General features: G+C 35.2%; 1 protein-coding gene across 1 annotated transcript in view; it reads right to left on the reverse strand.

Annotated features, from left to right (window-relative positions):
* Positions 1-19,343, reverse strand: part of LOC136025105 (uncharacterized) — a 107,668-nt gene that overhangs the window by 6,007 nt on the left and 82,318 nt on the right. Inside the window, exons 19-22 of the mRNA XM_065700835.1 lie at positions 17,946-18,019; positions 15,367-15,457; positions 12,974-13,236; positions 4,957-5,042 (exon numbers count right to left, since the gene is read on the reverse strand). Coding sequence (XP_065556907.1) covers positions 4,957-5,042; positions 12,974-13,233 — 346 coding nt within the window. The 5' untranslated portion in view covers positions 13,234-13,236; positions 15,367-15,457; positions 17,946-18,019. The remainder of the gene's footprint in view (positions 1-4,956; positions 5,043-12,973; positions 13,237-15,366; positions 15,458-17,945; positions 18,020-19,343) is intronic.

Here is a 19,343-nt window from a genome sequence, read left to right on the forward strand (position 1 = left end):
CTGCTTTAGACGTTGATACACTTATAAAAAAAACAATATTCTTTGCAGCTTCAAAGAAATTTACAGGTTTGGAAAATTCTCGTTTTCTAAATATAAAAATTACTTATTCCTTCCTCAACTCTCGGCCTTGACGCTAAAATCTTCATGTTCTATAATAAATAACACGGTCCTTGTGTTTGAGCAGACTCTCATAAAGAACTGACAAAAGTGAAGCCCCCCTCATATCCAGAATGATTTCGCTTGTTTTAAGCTTTAATATTGCTCCTTATTTTAAGCAGAAACGACTGTTTTTATTTAGTTTCCAGTCAGAAAAGCCCTTTTCATTCCCCCTGGAACTATCCTTCCATGGAAAATTCCCCCAGCTTCCCTAAAAAAACATGTATATTTTCCAATAACAAATACTATGCATGAACAATGGGTAAGTTACCTAGCTTATGGTCCTTTCCTCAGGAGCTATTGGAATCAATGTCATCTCCAAAGGCATAGTTGAAGGCCCTTTCAACAATATTGGCTCAAATGCTTATCTCAAAATTTTGATCAGACGCCTTTGGGGAAAAGAGGGGTCTGTAAGGGAGACTAGTCACCTTTCTATCTTATTTGTCACTTAAAAAGGGTATTAGAACTTTCCAATCACGATTTTGGGGGAACTTTTCTTTATTGTGTTTTTGCACTTGGTATTGAACAAGTGACATAGAGAGATCGCAAATTCTGTCGGTCCCAGTTTTGCTAGCTTAGGCACTTCCAGATAAGCTAGGACGATGAAATTTGGCAGGCGTATCAGGGACTAGACCATATTAAATTATAAATAGTCGTTTCCCCGATTCGACTATCTGGGGGGGGGATATTTAGAAGGATATCGTGTCTCAGAGCTATTTTAAATTCCAACCGGAACCAGTGTCATTGGGGGGAGTTGGGGCGGGGGGAACCTGAAATCTTGAAAAAGACTTAGAGTGGAGAGATCATGATGAAACTTGGTGGAAAGAATCAGCACAAGTCCAAGATATGTGGCTGACAAAACCCGACGGGTCCACTCTTTTTTGGGGAAACAAGGGGAGGGTTAATTCTGAAAAACTAGAAAAAATGAGGCATTTGTGACTTATGAAGGAGTGATGGGATCTTAATGAAATTTCATAGTTAGAAGCACCTCACAACGGATCTCTTATTTTAAATCCCGACCGTATTAAGTGCCATTGGGGGAGGGACCGGAAATCTTGGAAAACGCTTAGAGGAGGGATCAGGATGAAACTTGGTGGGAAGAATAATCACAAGTTCAAGATACATGACTAACAAAACCGGACCGGATCCTCTCTCTTTGGGCGAGTTGAGGGGGGGGGGGGAGTATTGAGAAAAGTAGAAAAATGAGGTATTTTTAACTTACGAACGGGCGATCAGATCTTAATGAAACTTGATATATAGTAAGATCTTATGTCTCAGACAATTCATTTTCATTTCGAATCAGATCCGTAGACAAAGGGGGTTGTAGGGGGTGGGGAGAAACAGAAATCTTGGAAAACACAGAGTGGAGAGATCGGGATGAAACTTGATGAGATGAACAAGCCCAAGTTCTAGATACATGATTGAAATAATTGGAACAGATCTGCTCTCATTCGGGGAGTTGGGGAATGGTGTTAACCGGAAAAATTGAGATATTTTTAACTTAAGAACGAGTGACCAGATCTTAATGAAGTTTTATATTTGGAACGAACTCATGTCTCAGAGCTCTTTTGTGTTGAAAGGATATACATGAACAGAAAGCTTAAATATTCATCTTTCTTAAGATTTTTTTTTCAATGACTTCCATCAAGTCGTTTCTCAGTGAGACCCTAAAACATATGACGTCTTAAAGTGTCCGAAGTCACCCCTACCGTGGGGCGACTTCGGACACATGAGGGGCATTTTTGGACATCTATTAGTTAACGATTCAAACAGTGCATTCAGATAATATAAAAGTAGAATTAACTGGAATATCAAAAGAACTTTAAAGGCATTTCACATTATTATTTTATTGCATAGCGAGACAAGTCACACCCAAATACAAGGCCTTTGACTGCCTGCTTGTCCTGTCCCTCTTGCAGCAAAAGGAGTAGGCAACTTCATAATTATATCATCAAAATCAGTTTCATTGAAACAATGAGTTTCAGCACAATCGGGCAATTCTGGGAAGATGAACTTTTCACTTGATTTGTGGAGGTAGTTTATTTTAGCTAATCTGCCACTCACTTCTTCAATCTCACCAAGACAGTGTTGCAATCTTTGATGTTTGAAATTTGATGTTTTTGATGTTTTGATGTTCAAAAATTTGATGTTTATCAGAGTTTTTTTTTCGCCATAAGCCTCACAAGCACAAATTTCGTGGAGAAAATTCTTGGTCAGTCTGAAGTTCACTGACATTTCCAATGTGCAAAGACTCATCATCCGAATCGTCTATGAGCTGCATATCTTTGTCTGAACTGCTATCTTGAGCCTCCTCGTCAATGGGTAAAAGCTTGGAATTCTTCAGTGACTCTGATTTCAAGGACTCATCTGGTTCACGTTTAGGAATCCATTTTTCAGTTTTCTTGTCAAGCTTTGCCTGAGCCTCTGCTTCAAGGGATTCATTCTCTGAAGTATCTGTCAAAATACTAGTGTCCCCTTTCTTGTGCTTTTTGCGGGGAACCATTTGCATTCTTGCTTTTGGATATGGTCTTATACTTTCAGGAACTATAGGCAGGTTTGATGCTGCTTTGGTTGATCCACCAAGACAGAAGCAGAAGAATAAACTGAACCAGGGTGAGGATCATCCTTAGTAGAATCTGTGAATTCTGTTCTTCTTGGTCAGGGTGGTTTGTCACTTCAGCTGGTAGGAAATTGGCTTCTGTGAAGACATTCGGATTCAAAGGCCAAATTCATGCCTTTTCGAAACCAGCTGTGATGTTATGAGGGTTCAGCTTTTCTAGATTGGGCTGCTTGCACAACTTTGCTATTTCGTGCATTTAAATCCTCCGACCTGGATTCATCTGCAACCAAGTGTCAAATGACTCCCTGATGGCATGTTTGAATGGTGCATAAACCGAAACATCAAGGGGCTGGATGAGATGAGAGCAATGGAGAGGAAAGGTCAGAAGATGAATGCCATTATCTTTGCACAAGGAAACTACTTCAATTGAAATATGAATTTCATGATTGTCGAGCAAGAGCAAAACAGGATTCTCTTTGCTAGCTTTAACTTCTTTCTGGAAGTGCTGCAATGAACAAACGAAATTTTCCGAGGTCATCCATCCACTGCGATGGGCTAAGCCAATGCATCCTGGTGGTCCATCTTGATATATTCTCTCAGGAGACTTGACTCTTGGAAAAACAAACACTGATGGAATAGTCTGACCAGTTGCAGACACAAAGCACAGCATTGTGGTATTTTCCCCACTTTCTGCCGACAAGGTCTGTGCCGACTGTTTTGCCCCCTTTTTAGCAATCACCTTTGGAGCCTGAAAAACTGTGGGTACTCCTGTTTCGCCGTAGTTCCAAATCCTACCAGGACGAAATTGGAACTTGCTATACAGTCCCTGAAGATTATAAAAGAAGGCACCAATTACAGTGGCATTGAAGCCGGCAGCACAAGCCAGGCTTGTATTTTCCGGTTTTCTAAGAGACAAAGTGGCATTACGCTTCATAGATACTTTAAACCAGTCAAATCCTGCTCCTTCATTCAGCTCCCAACTTGGTGGGAATTTGAGCTTCAGAGTTGTTGCCCATTGGTAGGCTAACTTTCTCGTTGCATTTGGATTTAGTCCGTGTTTCAATATTGAGCAGTTTTCGAGGTATATAGCAAGTTCTCTCTCTTGTTTGGGAGTAAAAACGAACTTGGAACTCTCCTGATCACTATCATTATCATTGTTTGCACTTGGGCTACCCTTCTCAAGATCTTGCATTCTACTCTTGTTGGGTTTCACGGCATCCACAAGGGTAGACTTCTTCAAAGAAAATTCTTCCGCGGCTGATCAGAAAGATAAATTCTCATTTAAGACTTGTCTCACAGCACGCTTCAGTAATTCTGGATCGGGGGGGGGGGGCACCCCCTTTTCGAATATAGGTGCAAAATATCTGTAAAATCAAAATCTAAAATGTCAAGGACGGAGAGAGATATGTCCCAAAGTTTTGTGAGCTGACTTTCTTTAAGAAAACATACTTCAAAAGTAGTTCTTTGCCTGGGTGTCTGGATTGATGAATAATAGATTTTAGTTGTGGGATTCTCGCGCTGGGGTGACCTCCTCTGTTAACTCCTATCTTTTATGCTTTTTTATGACGAGATGTTTGTGTTTTTTCTATGCATTTGTACTGTCCCAGCCTTACGAACTCTGCTCTCTGTTGGGTCATAATATTGTTTTTGTTTTTTGAAAGTTGAATTTAATAAATTCCTATTCCTAGTCTATAGTAAAATTGAAATATTTGGTAATTTCCTAGCCCTTGCTACTTCCAATTCCAGACTCGAAGATACTTCCATCAGCATGGGGCGAAACCGGACACCTCGAAATGTGTCCGGAGTCGCCCCCAAAAAACTGTCCGGAGTCACCCCTTATTGACGCCATTTTTAAAATTTACCTTGTTTTTGGAAACCGCCAGACATTTCTTGATGAAAATTACGAGGAAAATACCGGAAACACACCTCTTATGATCCTTCTAACTTACAAACCTGTAGCTAAAATAACTTGGAAAATATTTGACGAGGACTATAGGTGTCAAAAATTTCCATAGAGTATATAAAAACTTCTTTACCTCTTATCTCAGTTGTCTTTGGCATCAAATATTCAAAACTTCCGCCTGATGTGTGCTACATGAATGGCATCTAGCAGCGATTTTCTGAATGAATTAGTTCAAAGACTTTGGACGAGAGCTCCAACGGACGGTTTCGCCCCCCCTCTCCCCTATGTGAATAAGTTGTAAGCATGTAATATGACCCTTAGAAAGATAAGTACAGACCTTTTAGATGTGTGGTTAACACGACTGGATAGACTTTGTTTCTACTGGGAACAGTTGTCAACATGCAACCAATCACTTCACGACACCTGAAATAAAAAGATTTCCGTGAGGGAGTTGACAAAAATTAATACTTTTTTGCTATAAAAGGGTTGAGATATCAGAGTGAGCTGAGTACTCTTCGTCATTGAGAGTCGGTAGCAGAACTGGATAACATCATGTTTCTTGCAGACATAAGATAAAAGACTCACATTATTATTCTTCCATAAGAGAGAACAGCATCAAAACACAATTCTTATTTTACAATATTGTTTTAATATTCACTTATTCTAGCTATTAAAATTCCATTGCTAATTACGTTATATCGAAAAGGCAAATTCTTTCGATACCGCCATATTTCAGCTAAAAGGGAGACCAATGGGTGCAATTCACTTAACAAAACTTTAAAGCTAAATGTGCCCTTTAGTATTTCTGTGATCCTTCAAATAAAGTCCTCGCTTTGCTCTGAGCAACTCTTGCGTCATGAATTATCAAGTGTCAGTTGATCTACATTTAAAATGAAAATGGGTTTAGTTCATTTTTCAGAGGTTTAATAGAAATAGAATTTGATTACATTAAAATATAATTGAATTTGAAAGAAAAAAGCTGAAAAGATATTCTTTCCAAATGATACCTAAGCAAACAATATCACTTTGTGAATTACAGCTATTATGTCTGACAGCAACTTATGAAATATTTACATATAACGTGTTAAAAGAAATACGATTCCTTCAAAAGTCAATCCAGGAGAGTACAAAGACCGTCTAGAAAACGACCTTTTTTTTTGGCGCCTAGTAAAATTTTTCTGAATATTAGCAGATAAATAATTTTTTGAAAATACCCCATGTTCCTTCGCCTAGTCTATGAAAAATTGCGCGAATCAAAAACAAAATTAAGTAAGAAACTACTTCTACTAGCCATTATTTTAATAATTAATAGTAACCTAATCATCACTAATCTAGACATGAATTGTTTTATTTGTAGTTTTCACCTAGTCAAAGAGAATTAACCCTCAAAGAAAACTTAAAGAGCTTTGTCAGAGACAGAGAAAAGCAATGCAACCCTAGACAGAGAAAAACAACCCTAGTTACATGAATACTAATCAACCATTGCAACAAAAACTTAAGTATCAAAAAACAAACAGAAATTTGTTTAGGAGAAATTCAGGGTAAGTGGTGTTAGTAGGCTTTTGGCATACCCTATCATTAAAAGCTTAAATTTCTGTTCAAAAAGAAGAGCTTAAAACCAATTAACATCATTTTTTTTTCTTCATTTACTAAGCCCTCAATACTATGAAAACTTTACATATTTGATTGGCTACATGCTATACATATTTACGAATAGAAATACAACATTAAACTCATTGAAATAGAACTGCAAACATAGACAGTTGAGATTTTTTTTCCAAGAAACTAAATGTGCCATTTTTTCCCGATAATATCAAACCAAACCAGATGACTTTGCGAATTACAGCTTGACGTAAATAATGCCGAAGACCACACTGCCTTTCCATAATACAACAACAAAAGAGAGAATAATAAGGACTTTTCTCACAAGACAATGAACCAACAAAACCTATTTGAATATTTCGGCCCTATATCTAAGGGCCGTCTTCAGCAAAGAAAAAATAAAAACAATAAAACACTTACAATAAAAGTTCTCAGTTAAAAATCCATTTTTTTTTTAAAAATAGCCTTGGCATCATTACTTCTTAACGAAAAGTTCAGCCAAGACTGTCTGATAAAAGCTAACATTTTACAAGATAAAAAGGTTCATTCATTTCACTAACCGTATTTATTAAAAATTGGAATGATTTCTTATTGCGATATTTGCCTTCTCTGCAGCTAATCTGATAGTTCTTTTGGGATTGGGCTTGTTTTTGTTAGTTCCTATTTTTGTTTTATTTTGAATTAGATTATTTTCTATAATTAATTTTGTCTACATAGGGTTGAGTGTGTCCTTCTAAATATCAAAATTCATTAAAATCCGATCCCCCACTCGTAAGTTAAAAATACCTCAATTTTTCCTCCCCCTTCGGCCCCCCAGATGGTCGAATCGGGGGAAAAGACTTTATCAAGTCAATGTGTGCAGCTCCCCGACACGCCTACCAATTTTCATCGTCTAGCGCCTCCAGAAGCACCAAACTCGCCAAAGCACTGAACCCCACCACCTAACTCCACCAAAGAAAGCAGATCCAGTCCGGTTACTTCAATCATGTATATTCAACATTTATAAGCGTTTTCCAAGATTTCCAGTTTTCCCCTCCAACTCCCCTCAATGTCAAAATATCTGGTCGGGATTTGAAATAAGAGCTCTGAGACATGAGTTCCTTCTAAATATCAAATTTCATTAAGATCCGATCATCCGTTCTAAATTAAAAATACCTCAATTTTTCTGATTTTTCCAAATTAACAACCCCCAGCTCCCTCAAAGAGAACCTATCCGTACCAATTACGTAAATCTCGTATCTATAAATTGTGCTTATTCTTCGCATCAAGTTTCATCCCGATCTCTCCACTCTTAAGGGTTTTCCAAGATTTCTGTCCCCCCCCCAACCCTCTGTGTCCCCGGATCCGATTCGAATTGAAAATGGAGCATCTGAGACATAAGATTCTTCTATATATCAAGTTTCATTAAGATCCGATCACTCATTCGTAAGATACCTCGATTTTCCCGTTTACCAAGAATTTCGGTCTCCCCCTCCAACTCCCTTCAATGTCACCGGATCTTGTCGAGATTTAGAATGAGAGTTCTAAAGCACAAGATCCTTCTAGGTATCATATTTCATTAAGATCTGATCACCCGTTTGTAAGTTACAAATACCTCATTTTTTCTATTTTTCCGAATACCCCCCCCCCCAACTCCACCAAAGAGAGCGGATCTGGTCCGGTTGTGTCAGTCACTTATCTTCAACTTGTGCTTATTCTTTCCACCAAGTTTCATCCTGATCTCTCCACTTTAAGCGTTTTCCAAAAATCCCCCCCCCCTGATGACACTGGATCCGGTCAGGATTTAAAACGAGATATCTGAGTTTCGAGGTCCTTCTAAATTTGAAATTTCATTAAGATACGATACTCTCTTTCGTAAGTCAAAAATACCTCATTTTCTAATTTTTTAGAATTTAGCCCCCCCCCCCCAACTCCCCCGAAGAGAGCAGATCCGTCCCGTTCATGTCAATCCCGTATCTAGGACTTGTGCTTATTTTCCCCACCAAGTTTCATCCTGATCCCTCCATTCTAAGCGTATTCCAAGATTTTGAGTTCCGCCTCCCCCCACCAACTCCCCCTTCGCCGGATCCAGTCGGGATTTAAAACAAGAGCTCTGAGACACAATATCCTTCTAAACATCAAATTTCATTAAGATCCGATGACTCCTTCGTAAGTTAAAATACCTCTTTTTTATTTTTCAGAATTAACCCTCCTCCCTCAACTCCCCCAAAGAGATCGGATCCGTCCGGTTATGTCAATCACGTATCCAGGACTTGTGATTATTTTTACCACCAAGTTTAATCCCGATCCCTCCGGGATTTAAAAGAAGAGCTCTGAGGACACGATATACTTCCCAAAATCAAATTTCATTAAGATCCGATCACTCCTTCGTAAGTTAAAAATACCTAATTTTTTCTAATTTTTCCGAATCAACCGACCCCCCACTCCCCTCCGCTCAGATGGTCAAATCGCGAAAAAGACTATTTCTAATTTAATCTGGTCCAGCACCTGATACGCCTGCCAAATTTCATCGTTCTAGCTTACCTGGAAGTGCCTAAAGTAGCAAAACAAGGACAGGCAGACCGACAGAATTTGCGATCGCTATATGTCACTTGGTTAATACCAAGTGCCATAAAAAGGAGAAAGAGTTGAAAGAGGCGATTTTCAGGTAGCCTATTAGCAGAACAACAATGGCAAAGGGAACGAACCATGTCCATGGGACCCTAATTGATTTTTTTTTTCTATTTATGAACATCTCTGATTTATTCCAATTTTGTAAAAAAAAGTGGACCCAATTTCAAGAATGTAGTTCGAAATAACAATTACAAGTTATTCTTAAAAAAATATTGATACGCTGGTATATTTTATTCTAGAAAAAATAGAACTAAATAAATAAAAATAAGCTGCCGAAATAGGCAAACAGTTCGCAAAAATAGTGTTCTACTAGCATTTATCTGAGCCTAATTGCCAGGCTGAATCACACTGATTTTTTGGTTACAGCCATATATTTTGATGGCTGAATGTATATCTAATACTTTGAATCATACTGTTGTTAAGCGCCTTTACAGAAGTTAAATGCATACTGGGTTATCACAAAGGTAATATTGTAGACTGCAAGATTATAATTACAACCATAATTAAAATAGCGCTATCACGCAGGGCTGTTACAGTCAAGAAACACAGACAAGTTGGGCTGTTACAACCGTGAACCAGCCCAAGATCATACGTAATCAATTCTCTTTGCATTGATTGGTGCAAATATGGAGGAGCTATGCGGTTCGTACACATGAGGAAATGAATTTATCAAAACTTTCTAGTTGTGAAATTAACTTACACCAAGCAACAACAATAGATATTAGCATGGATCCAAGTTTTGAGTTAGAAATACCTTTTGACGATATTGACGCATTTTTTAATGAAATTTCACTGAATTACGAGTGTTTAATGAATACCCAAAAATACAGCTACGAGATACAAGATACATGCCACAGTATTGATGCATTTTTAAATGAAATTTCACCTCAAATCAGCAATGAAGCTTCTTCAAAGGAATTCACTTAATTGGGAGTGTATAACAAATATCCAAGATACAGTTACGAGATACAAGATACATGACATAGTATTGATGCATCTTCAAATGAAATTTCACCTCAAATCAGCGATGAAGCTTCTTCAGCGGAATTCACTGAATTGCGAGTGTTTAATGAATATCCAAAACACAGTTACGAGATACAAGATAGTGGAAGAGCAATAGTTGAAAAGAATGCAGGAGATGGCAAAACAGGAAAATTTGACACAGAAGACCAAAAAGAAAAACAGTAAAATGGACAAACAAGACACGAAAAAATTGATTCAAAATCAAAAGGCTGCAAAAAAAATTAAGGGACAAAAAAAAGCTGAGAAATTTATTTTGGAGAAGCAAATTTTAGATCTTTTGCGGGAAAATCAACAGATGGAACAAACGATTAAAGCTCAATCTCAACAAATTCAACGCCTGAAAGATGAGGTCAGTATACTTAAAGGGAAAAGGTAAGTAGACTTCTCAACAAATTCAACGCCTGAAAGATGAGGTCAGTATACTTAAAGGGAAAAGGTAAGTAGACTTAAATTTTGTTTACAATTCTTTTTAGGCAGAAGAAAGGATCAAAATTGTGTGCTCAGCTATGAGAGAACTAGGAAATAAAAGGCTCCAATATCCTTCTGGGAGAGCTCATAGTTATTATAAGAATTTTCTGCTTTAGATGCTAATATGCTTATAAAAAACAAAACTCTTTTCAGCTCCAAAGAAATTTGTAGGATTGAAGTTTGAAAAATTCTCGCTTTCTAAATATCAAAATTACTTATTCCTTAAGCTATTTTTAATTTTTATGTAAGTTAGTTTTTATATTATGCTTTGTTTTTCTTGAAGATGGTCTTTTTCCTCGAAATGGGATATATATATATATATATAGAGAAAAAGAACATCTTCCCTATTCTTTTTTGGCATAAAAAATGGTGATTTTAGCAAAACCAGGCGACACGAGCGAAGATAGCCTCTTTGTGATACCCCTGGTAGCTAAGCAGATAATACTCGCTTCAAAGCAACTGAGAGGGACTTGGGAGCTAGCTAAAACTAACAAATATGAGGGAGTATTGCCCCCTCTTCAACCTTCGGTCCTTATGCTAATATCTTAATGTTCAATAAAACTACCACGGTCCTTGTGTTTAGCAGTCTCTCATAAAGAATTGACAAAAAGTGAAGCCCCCATATGCAGAACATATTCCGCTTGTTTTAAGTTTTAATGTTTGGGAGATTTTCCTTATTTAATATAAATTGAAATAAAACCACCCTATTTAATATCTTTCTACAAACCAATAAGATCAATCGGGGGGGAAAAGGCACAAAAAAGAGCTGTGGCAAGTGTTGTTTTTATAAATTTACATAAGACTAAAAGGTTGCCAATGGTCTGATATTTGGCTAGATATTAACCATGCCTCCATCAGGAGTGTGGGAGGGACAGGAAACTTGAAAGAGTTCAAAATTATACAATTAAAAACTATTGATGAGTTATGCACTGTATTCATTTCAGGAGGGAATGGGGGTTTACTGATACGATACTGGCTTTACTGATGACAAGAATAAAAAGATAAACTTTCAGCAAGACAAAAAAGTGCTGATACCTACACAAAATCTTTGCCAATCCATCTTTATGGAAGATTGCAGGCTTAAAAATAATTAAAAAAAGGACAAAACAAAACTGTCAAATCAGAAAAGCGAAAAATGAAAGCCATGGAAAACTGAACAAACATATATCGAATCGACAAAAAGACTTATTAATAGCAGTAATGCTCCTTGTTTTGTCAATGATAGAAGATAAGATTAAAAAATAATTCCATTTATCTCGTCAGCCTTTCAAATTTTCGTTTAACGAAACAAACTGTTTCGTTAGAAATTAAATTAGAATTGAGGTATCGTGTTTAACTGAACCTGCCTCCTCTAGTATTCTAGTTTATAATTTTCAATGCAATTAGTTTATGCTTGGATTCGCCAAACGAAAAAAAAAATCAACAAAGAAATAAGAAAGGTTAGTAAAAGAACAAAGAGGAGGTATATGGTTCATCTCCCCTTAAGTTTTATGCCCCCCCCCCCCCAAAACAAAAATTGAAAATGTAAGGAAATTTAAATGAATAATAAAAACAAACAGAGTGTAAGCTAAAACTAATGATTTATAATCATTAATTATCACTATTTTAAACTTTAAGTCCAGTTATATTCTTGTTGAATTGCGTCAACAATTGCATTATAAAACTAAATCCTTGGTTATGATCACTGGGTCTCTGATAGATCTCGTTAAAGAAAAAAGCATTTTTTTTTTTTTTTTTTACTCATATCGTAAGTTTTTAGCTCCCAGCATGCAGGCAGGATTTAATAGGCTAGAACAGAGTACTTTGTAGGACAGTATATTAGGATAGAGTTTCTCTCTCAATTTTACTGCATAGATCCATGAGAAAATTTACAAGAATCCCCCCCCCCCTCTCATAGGTAAATTTCAAATATATTTGACTCAAAACTTCCGTACTGTTTTTGGGAGGAAGGTTCTTTAGATTAACCAGATTCAAAGACCTAAGAGGGGAGGACAACAAGTCTAGGTATATCCTGATGAAAGCATAGTTTAATGCATTACAGTTTAACCTACACAATTAACAATATTGTAATAAATTAATGTAAAATGTTAAATAAAAGAGTGATAAAATATTTCACGATAAATTAACAAAGTAAAAACTACTCATAAAAAAAAAACCTCAGGCGATAGTTTGCTAAGCTTGATTGTTGGCTTCATCATCCCAATATCCTTAGTCTTTTGGTTTATTAATTTTTTACACTCTTCACACTAGATTTTTCATTCTTTAGAATTTTCACAACTCTATCACAATCAACAACTACTTTGCCAGATTTCTCTATCATGATTTCTTCAACCAAAATAGAACCCCTACTAACACCATCTACGTTTTTTTTCGTAAGGTTTATCCTTTTTGCTTTGAATTTTTTTTTGAGGCCCTTTATCAAGTGTTTTTGCGTCATTTAAAATTGAAATTTGCTCACTAGCACAGTACACAACAGGTTTTTGAACTTCTTCAACTTAGTTTTCCTTATTCACTTCACGACTCATCGATATTTTAGAACTATATTCAAATGAAGGAGGCTATGGGAGCACCTGTTCAAAAGGAGGCTCATTCACTGTTGTCAAAGTTTGTGACTGAGGCACGTGACCATCCATTTTATTGACACCTACCTTCTGATATTTGGCATTTTCACATTGTTTTGTACAACCTGCATTGGTGAGCCAACAATACTTGGATTAACAATTGGAAGATATTTGTGTGAAATCTGCTCATGTATTTGTGCTGGGAGCGTTGAATCTGAGATGGATGAATGGCAGTTAGTGACATTGGACTTTTCTGTGAAGTTCCTAAACTCAAAGTAACAGAGGCAGGAAATAGTGGCGAATGCCCTGGAGACTGCACTGGGGGCATAAGAGCTCACTTGCTGCATTATCTAAAAGTTCAAATTAAATAATTCAAAACAAAAATAAAGAAACAAAACAAAAAATAATTAAAAAAAAACTATTTAGCTTCATTGGACGTTGAACTTAAATCTAGAATGATCTTCCTGGAGAAGTTATCCCTAAAAGTTTTTCTGTTGGCTCTTTCAAAAGAAGGTTTATTATTAGACTAAAACCTTGATAAAGGACTAGTGACAAATATCTGACAATAGCTTGGACCACAAATCTAAAAATAAAAAAATCCTATACTATGCATACTAAAATAAAAACAAGGAGATATATAACACTAATAAAAGAGAAGCTGTGCAAATTCTTTTTGCTGATATACGAGCTGGATATAGCGCATTTCAGACTAAAATCAGCCGTGTTTATTCAACAATAAAAACTGAAGTTAATAGCTTTCAAACAAAAAAAAATACCAAATGCTTATTTTAAACCCGTTTTATGCCTATTTAAGATTAAGAGTTTGAGTCAATAAAACAGAAACAAGCAATTTATATGCTCTTAATTATGAAGCCAAAAAATACAGAAATTAAGACTACTAATGGAAGTATTACAAAATACTTTTTGCTGAAAATAGCTGAAAAGGCATAGAATTTTTTATGCAAAATCAGCCGTGTTTATTTGAAAATCGAACAAACACTTTCAATTTAATATATTTTCGAGCCATTTTGAACATAAAGCAGTAATTAATTGCCACAGGCAAGTTTCAGATTAGCTTCTCTTTAAACGTGTTGCTTAGTGAATGCAGTTCATTCCTATAAGTCTTGATGACTGACCCTCTTTGTCGAATCTCAGGAAGGATTCTTGTTGGCAAGAGGAGTTGTGCTGTCAATTTCCAAAATTTAGAGGGGGGTTCAATGACAATACCAAAAAAATGGCAACTTTCAATGAAAATTTCCCCAAGACCAAAGAGGGAGGGGGAAATCTAGGGTACACTTTCCAATGCAATTTTGTGGCGCCTGAAGAAATTGATGTTTCTGTAAAGCAATCTTTGTTCTCGAAGCGTCTGTTTTAACAAATTTAAAGTGTTTCTCAAAAAAATGCTGTCTTTCTGTGAAAAACCAGTTTGTCATTTTCTATACTCTTTGAACACTGCAAGACAATACTGCATTTAAGCAGCATTAGAAATGTGAAAATCTATCCGCATGAGAAAAGAAACATCACTGAGAATTGTTTGCTTTTTGTTCCTGGGTCTCATTGCGGCCAATCACAGCGTTGCGTCAAAGTTTCATTGCCCCATTAAAATCAGAAAGGTTGAAATACTAAGAATATACATCCAAAGGTAGTGCAACTCGTTCAACACCGAAGTAGGACTAAGTTTGTAGGTAAGACATATCCCAAGTACAATCCCCCACATAAGGCCAAAGATACAAAATAATTCAACTGATGTTTTAATTTGGGTTTTCGTAATCAACTTTCTCAATTTTGTCGGAAAAGGCTAGATGACGTTAGATATAAAGACTTATCGTAATAAGACTCATGACGGTATGTAGGAACTAGATACATCATTAAGAATATGGTGGCAAATACAACGTTAGACAAAAGCTGAACATATATTTAAACTGTCGTACATCACATAATTCTTAGTTTCTAATAAAAATTGATTTACACTAAGTTACAACCAACATCAAATTCATGGAAATAGATGAAAGTTATATATTTCGTTTATATAAAAGACAAGAATGATCTTTATTGCATCGCTACAATTTAGCAATTTACATTATATCAATTTGGGGAAAGAAAAATAGCTGTCTACTTGTTAGATTCTCTCTTACTGAACACTTTAAGAAATGGATAGTTATGAGGCACATTCATTGCCGTCAGTCTAACAGAAAAGAAACTCAAGACGGCCCACATAATTTTAGAAAAAATAATTAGTAAGCAAATAAAAATAAGTATTTGCATTTAACTTGCCGATTCACTCACGTGCCAAACGATAATTTCTACTATTTTTCTAATATAATTTGATTTCTAAATGACACTGGAAAGAGAAACGATCCGAAAACAGAGAAATCCCTTTCTTTATGGGCTGTTGATTTTTAAACAGACGGAAAAAAGAATCTGTAAGAAAAGGCGAAGATAAGCAAATACACAATTTAAGAGTCTGAAGATTTACTTACTTGCGAAGCTAGGTGGCGTACATCCTTTATACATTTTACTGGATGAGCTTTCTTAAAACATCTCCTTGAATGTTCGCGCCGACAAAACTACCTGAAAATTGAAAAGATTAAAAGTGTACGGAAAAGAAAAGTTTTGACACTTATAACTTACCTAAAATGGAATCAGTCAAAATAAATTAGCAACATAATATCATTCAGACATATGCTTGTCAATAAAGCATCACTTAATAACAATTACGGTTATTTTATTTATTTCTTTTTCTTACACATATTAGCAACAATATGCAAGTGTCTCCCTTCTCGGCAAAATAATCAATACACAGATGCAAACGTGAAATAAAGGAAATGAATTATTATGGATGATTGAGGGCGAGATAAATGGCTGATTATAAGTCTTTGATTCAATCATTACAGTGAGAAGCCTAGTGCAATGAAAGGCATTTTCTTTATCATTGTTTTCTCCGATTTCGTTCTATCATCCCCATTTCTCAATTAGACTAATTAGACCTTTTATATCAAACCTCTGCAATAGGCTACATGTTCAGCTCTAAAGCGTTAAAAAATTACCTGGATATCGAAAAGATTAAAGGTGTACAGAAAAGAAAAGTTTTGATACTTATAATTTACCTAAAGTATAATCAGTCAAAATAGATAGAAACATAAAATCATTCAGACATATGCTTGTCAATAAGTATCATTTAACAATAATTGCTGGTATTTATTTTTTCTCAAGAGATCTCAGAGTGTGAATGGTGAGAGGAGGAAAACTTGTTTTTTCTTGATTTGTTTTTTGTTCACCCAACGCAAATGGATTACAAGATATTCGAGTTATGCAATGCTTTATTATTATTTTTCTCCATTTTTTCCGTGGTAAAAATGTCCTATTATTTATTTATTTTTCCTATTTTTCAAAATTTATTAAAGAAATACATGTTGGCTTTGGAAACCATTAAATAAACTTTATAAAGTTTAAATAAAATTTATGCTTCAAAAGTGCACCTGATGCAAATTTTCATAATTTGTAGGGAGAGGCAAGATTTCCTAAAAATAAAATTAGGGGAAACGTGACTAGTTTTCTAAACAAAAATAAAACGTATTCTTTCTTTTGTATAATAACTTTCTAGTAGTATTTCCTCATTAATTTCTTCCTTATTCGATTAGAATAGGATAGTCTCTTATTCAACAAAATCGATTAAAGTCTATTAGACCGTTAAACTGTTCATCTCCGGTAAAGAGGCGATTTTTTCTTCTTTTACTCTGTCTCAAAATAAAATCACCTTGGCGAATATTCAGAAACTAAAGAAAATTCTCAGAACCATGCACTGTTCAGTTTTTAGATTGCCAATGCAAATTTAGGGGAAAGCACAAAATTGTAGCCGAACAAAAATAAAAATATGCAGTCGGTTTTTATACGTATCTTAAAAGTTATCTTGTAGAAAAAAGAAACATAATAGGCTATTATTAATGGGCCAAGAATTAAATACCTTAATGTTGATTTGATTTTTCATATTAGTCCTGTAAATAAGGAGAAAACTAGAGGACGAGTTAAATTTCTCCACGGTAAAATACTAAATAAAAAGGGTTGTCAGTATCCATTTGGATTGCTTATTCACTGAGAGCATAGCTCCCTGGCAACAATTCTCTCCTAATGCTTTTCAACTTTTCTTCCTAATATCATTTTTGCAGGTTAAAACTCTTTTATGTCACGAGGCCGTAACAGTATCAACTTCATGCACTGATATGAAATTGTCCTAGACCTAAAGTTGCATGCAATTAAAGTTCGGATGCTGCCACAAATAATAATTTTAGAAATTATTGGGATATGAATCCAAAAATTAAACAACCCGAAGAATATCGCTTTTAAGGTTTTCACGAACAGGTGATTAACAAGAATTCATGAAAAATAATCGTAAACTTATGTTTTTCAATTATTAAATACACCGATCTTAAACTAATAATGATTACAATATTTGCCCCTAAGAGAAAGAGAGAGAGAGAGAGAGAGAGAGAGAGAGAGAGAGAGAGAGAGAGAGAGAGAGAGAGAGAGAGAGAGAGAGAGAGAGAGAGAGAGAGAGGGAGGGAGAGAGAGAGGGAGAGAGAGGATGATGTACAGACTAGAGAAAAATTATTTTGTCTCCTCTCTCCACCGAGGAAATCCAAGCGTGCTTTATCATTTAAATAGCAGTATCTTTTTGTTGCAACTAACAAGAATCATAAGGGTTTAGCCAAAAAACCATTACAGAAACAAAATATGTAATATTCCTCTTTTTAGTATTCAATCTTGTTTTTCTGTTTCAATCTGTTTAAAATCATAAGAAACTAATTCGGGAATCAGAACCACATGAAAAAGCATTACAAGAAATCAAAAATAGATTTTGAAAAAATTTGGAATTGCTCTACCACAATGTATTCGTAAATCCTAAGTTAAGTCTAAGATGGAGGGATATGTCTCAACAGTTAAAGACGGCAAAAACATATGAATCCATTTCGTATCAGCAAAGCAATTTCAGGAGGTAAAAAGAAACATACATAAAAAAAAAAAACAACGGAAAAACAAAATCATACACATGATAACTTACCTCAACTTTCGTGATTTTAATGGCATGACGGTAGTTCTGATAGTCATTTTCCAACAGGAATGTGCACTCCAAAACTAAAAAAAATTGTTGCATTCAGATGTTTATCAACTGAGACCACTGGTAACAAATATTTAGTACTATGCCTTAGAACGAAAGCAGCAGAAGGTTTTGTTACATCATTTTTCAAACGGTAACTCCTGTTATAATCATAGGCGGACAACAAAATTATCACTTCTCAATCCCTTCTTTCAAACTATTCCCATGCTTGCGACAGAATTCCAATTCCCCCTATGCTATTGTAAACTTCTAAAACCTAATGTGAGTTCTCTAAAAGGAAAAGCACAAACAAAATGTACAAAGGAACATAGGAGAGTAGAATTTTACTTAAGGAGCTTTTACTTTTTACTTAAAGAGCTTTTTATTTTCTGATGAACAGTGAATAAAATCAGCAAACAAACCTTAAATAAATCAAGAACCTCAAATTTATAGATATTTATGGAAAAACTTTTTCTACAATTAGCCATGACTTGATGCCCTCAACTATTCCATTCTAATTCGAACCACCGCAAGCAGGACACCCAAAAGGTTTCGATGGAACTATTGAAATTAGAATAATTATCTTTTTCAATAATGAGAATAGATCACAAATATGAATTAAGGAAGTCAAAATTATGATTAGCTATAAAAAACAAGTCTAATGCAAAATATTTATTTAAATTTGACTTTTATGCATTCTAGTTGTTTTTCTATAAAGAACTTAATTTCAAAGCGCAAACGACAATGAAATAAAAACAGCTATTACCCCTTGGGCCCATTTTAGATCTACTGACATCTGAAGACTTAAATTTTTTAAGATCTTTCTTTTGGTTGCGTCAAATCTCCATAAATAGGTCAAAACTTCCCGTAAAAACCTTTACAACTTTCTAGCAATAAGCTAAAATCGACAGACTAGAAGAAAACATGTTGTTCTGCAAAACATTAAAAGCAGCTTTTGCAACCTTGACCGATTTTATGTCTAAGCATACCTTGATACCACAAATTTCAAATATTTTTCTTTTATTAATTTAAAATTGATATTGTTGGTTTGATTACTAATTTGTAAGGCTTACAAAGTTGTATAAACTTCCACACATTCAGATTAGCACTTTTAAAATCGCTTTTCGTACCAATGTGGCAATTGATTGATACCTTTTTGTGCCAATCAATTAGCGAATCGTTAAGCGATACCATATTTTCCAATATGAATGGGACAAGTTGAAGTCATTCTTAGCTGTCATTAAAAAGGAGTTTCGTAACAATACATGAACTAAATTAATAGATTATTATGGTATTTCAAAATCTACAAAATTCATTAAGTTTAACATTACCCACCAAAACTTAAGGAGTATGAGAAAAGTT

Source organism: Artemia franciscana, chromosome 3 (genome assembly GCF_032884065.1).
Source record: "Artemia franciscana chromosome 3, ASM3288406v1, whole genome shotgun sequence".
NCBI classification, from domain to species: domain Eukaryota; kingdom Metazoa; phylum Arthropoda; class Branchiopoda; order Anostraca; family Artemiidae; genus Artemia; species Artemia franciscana.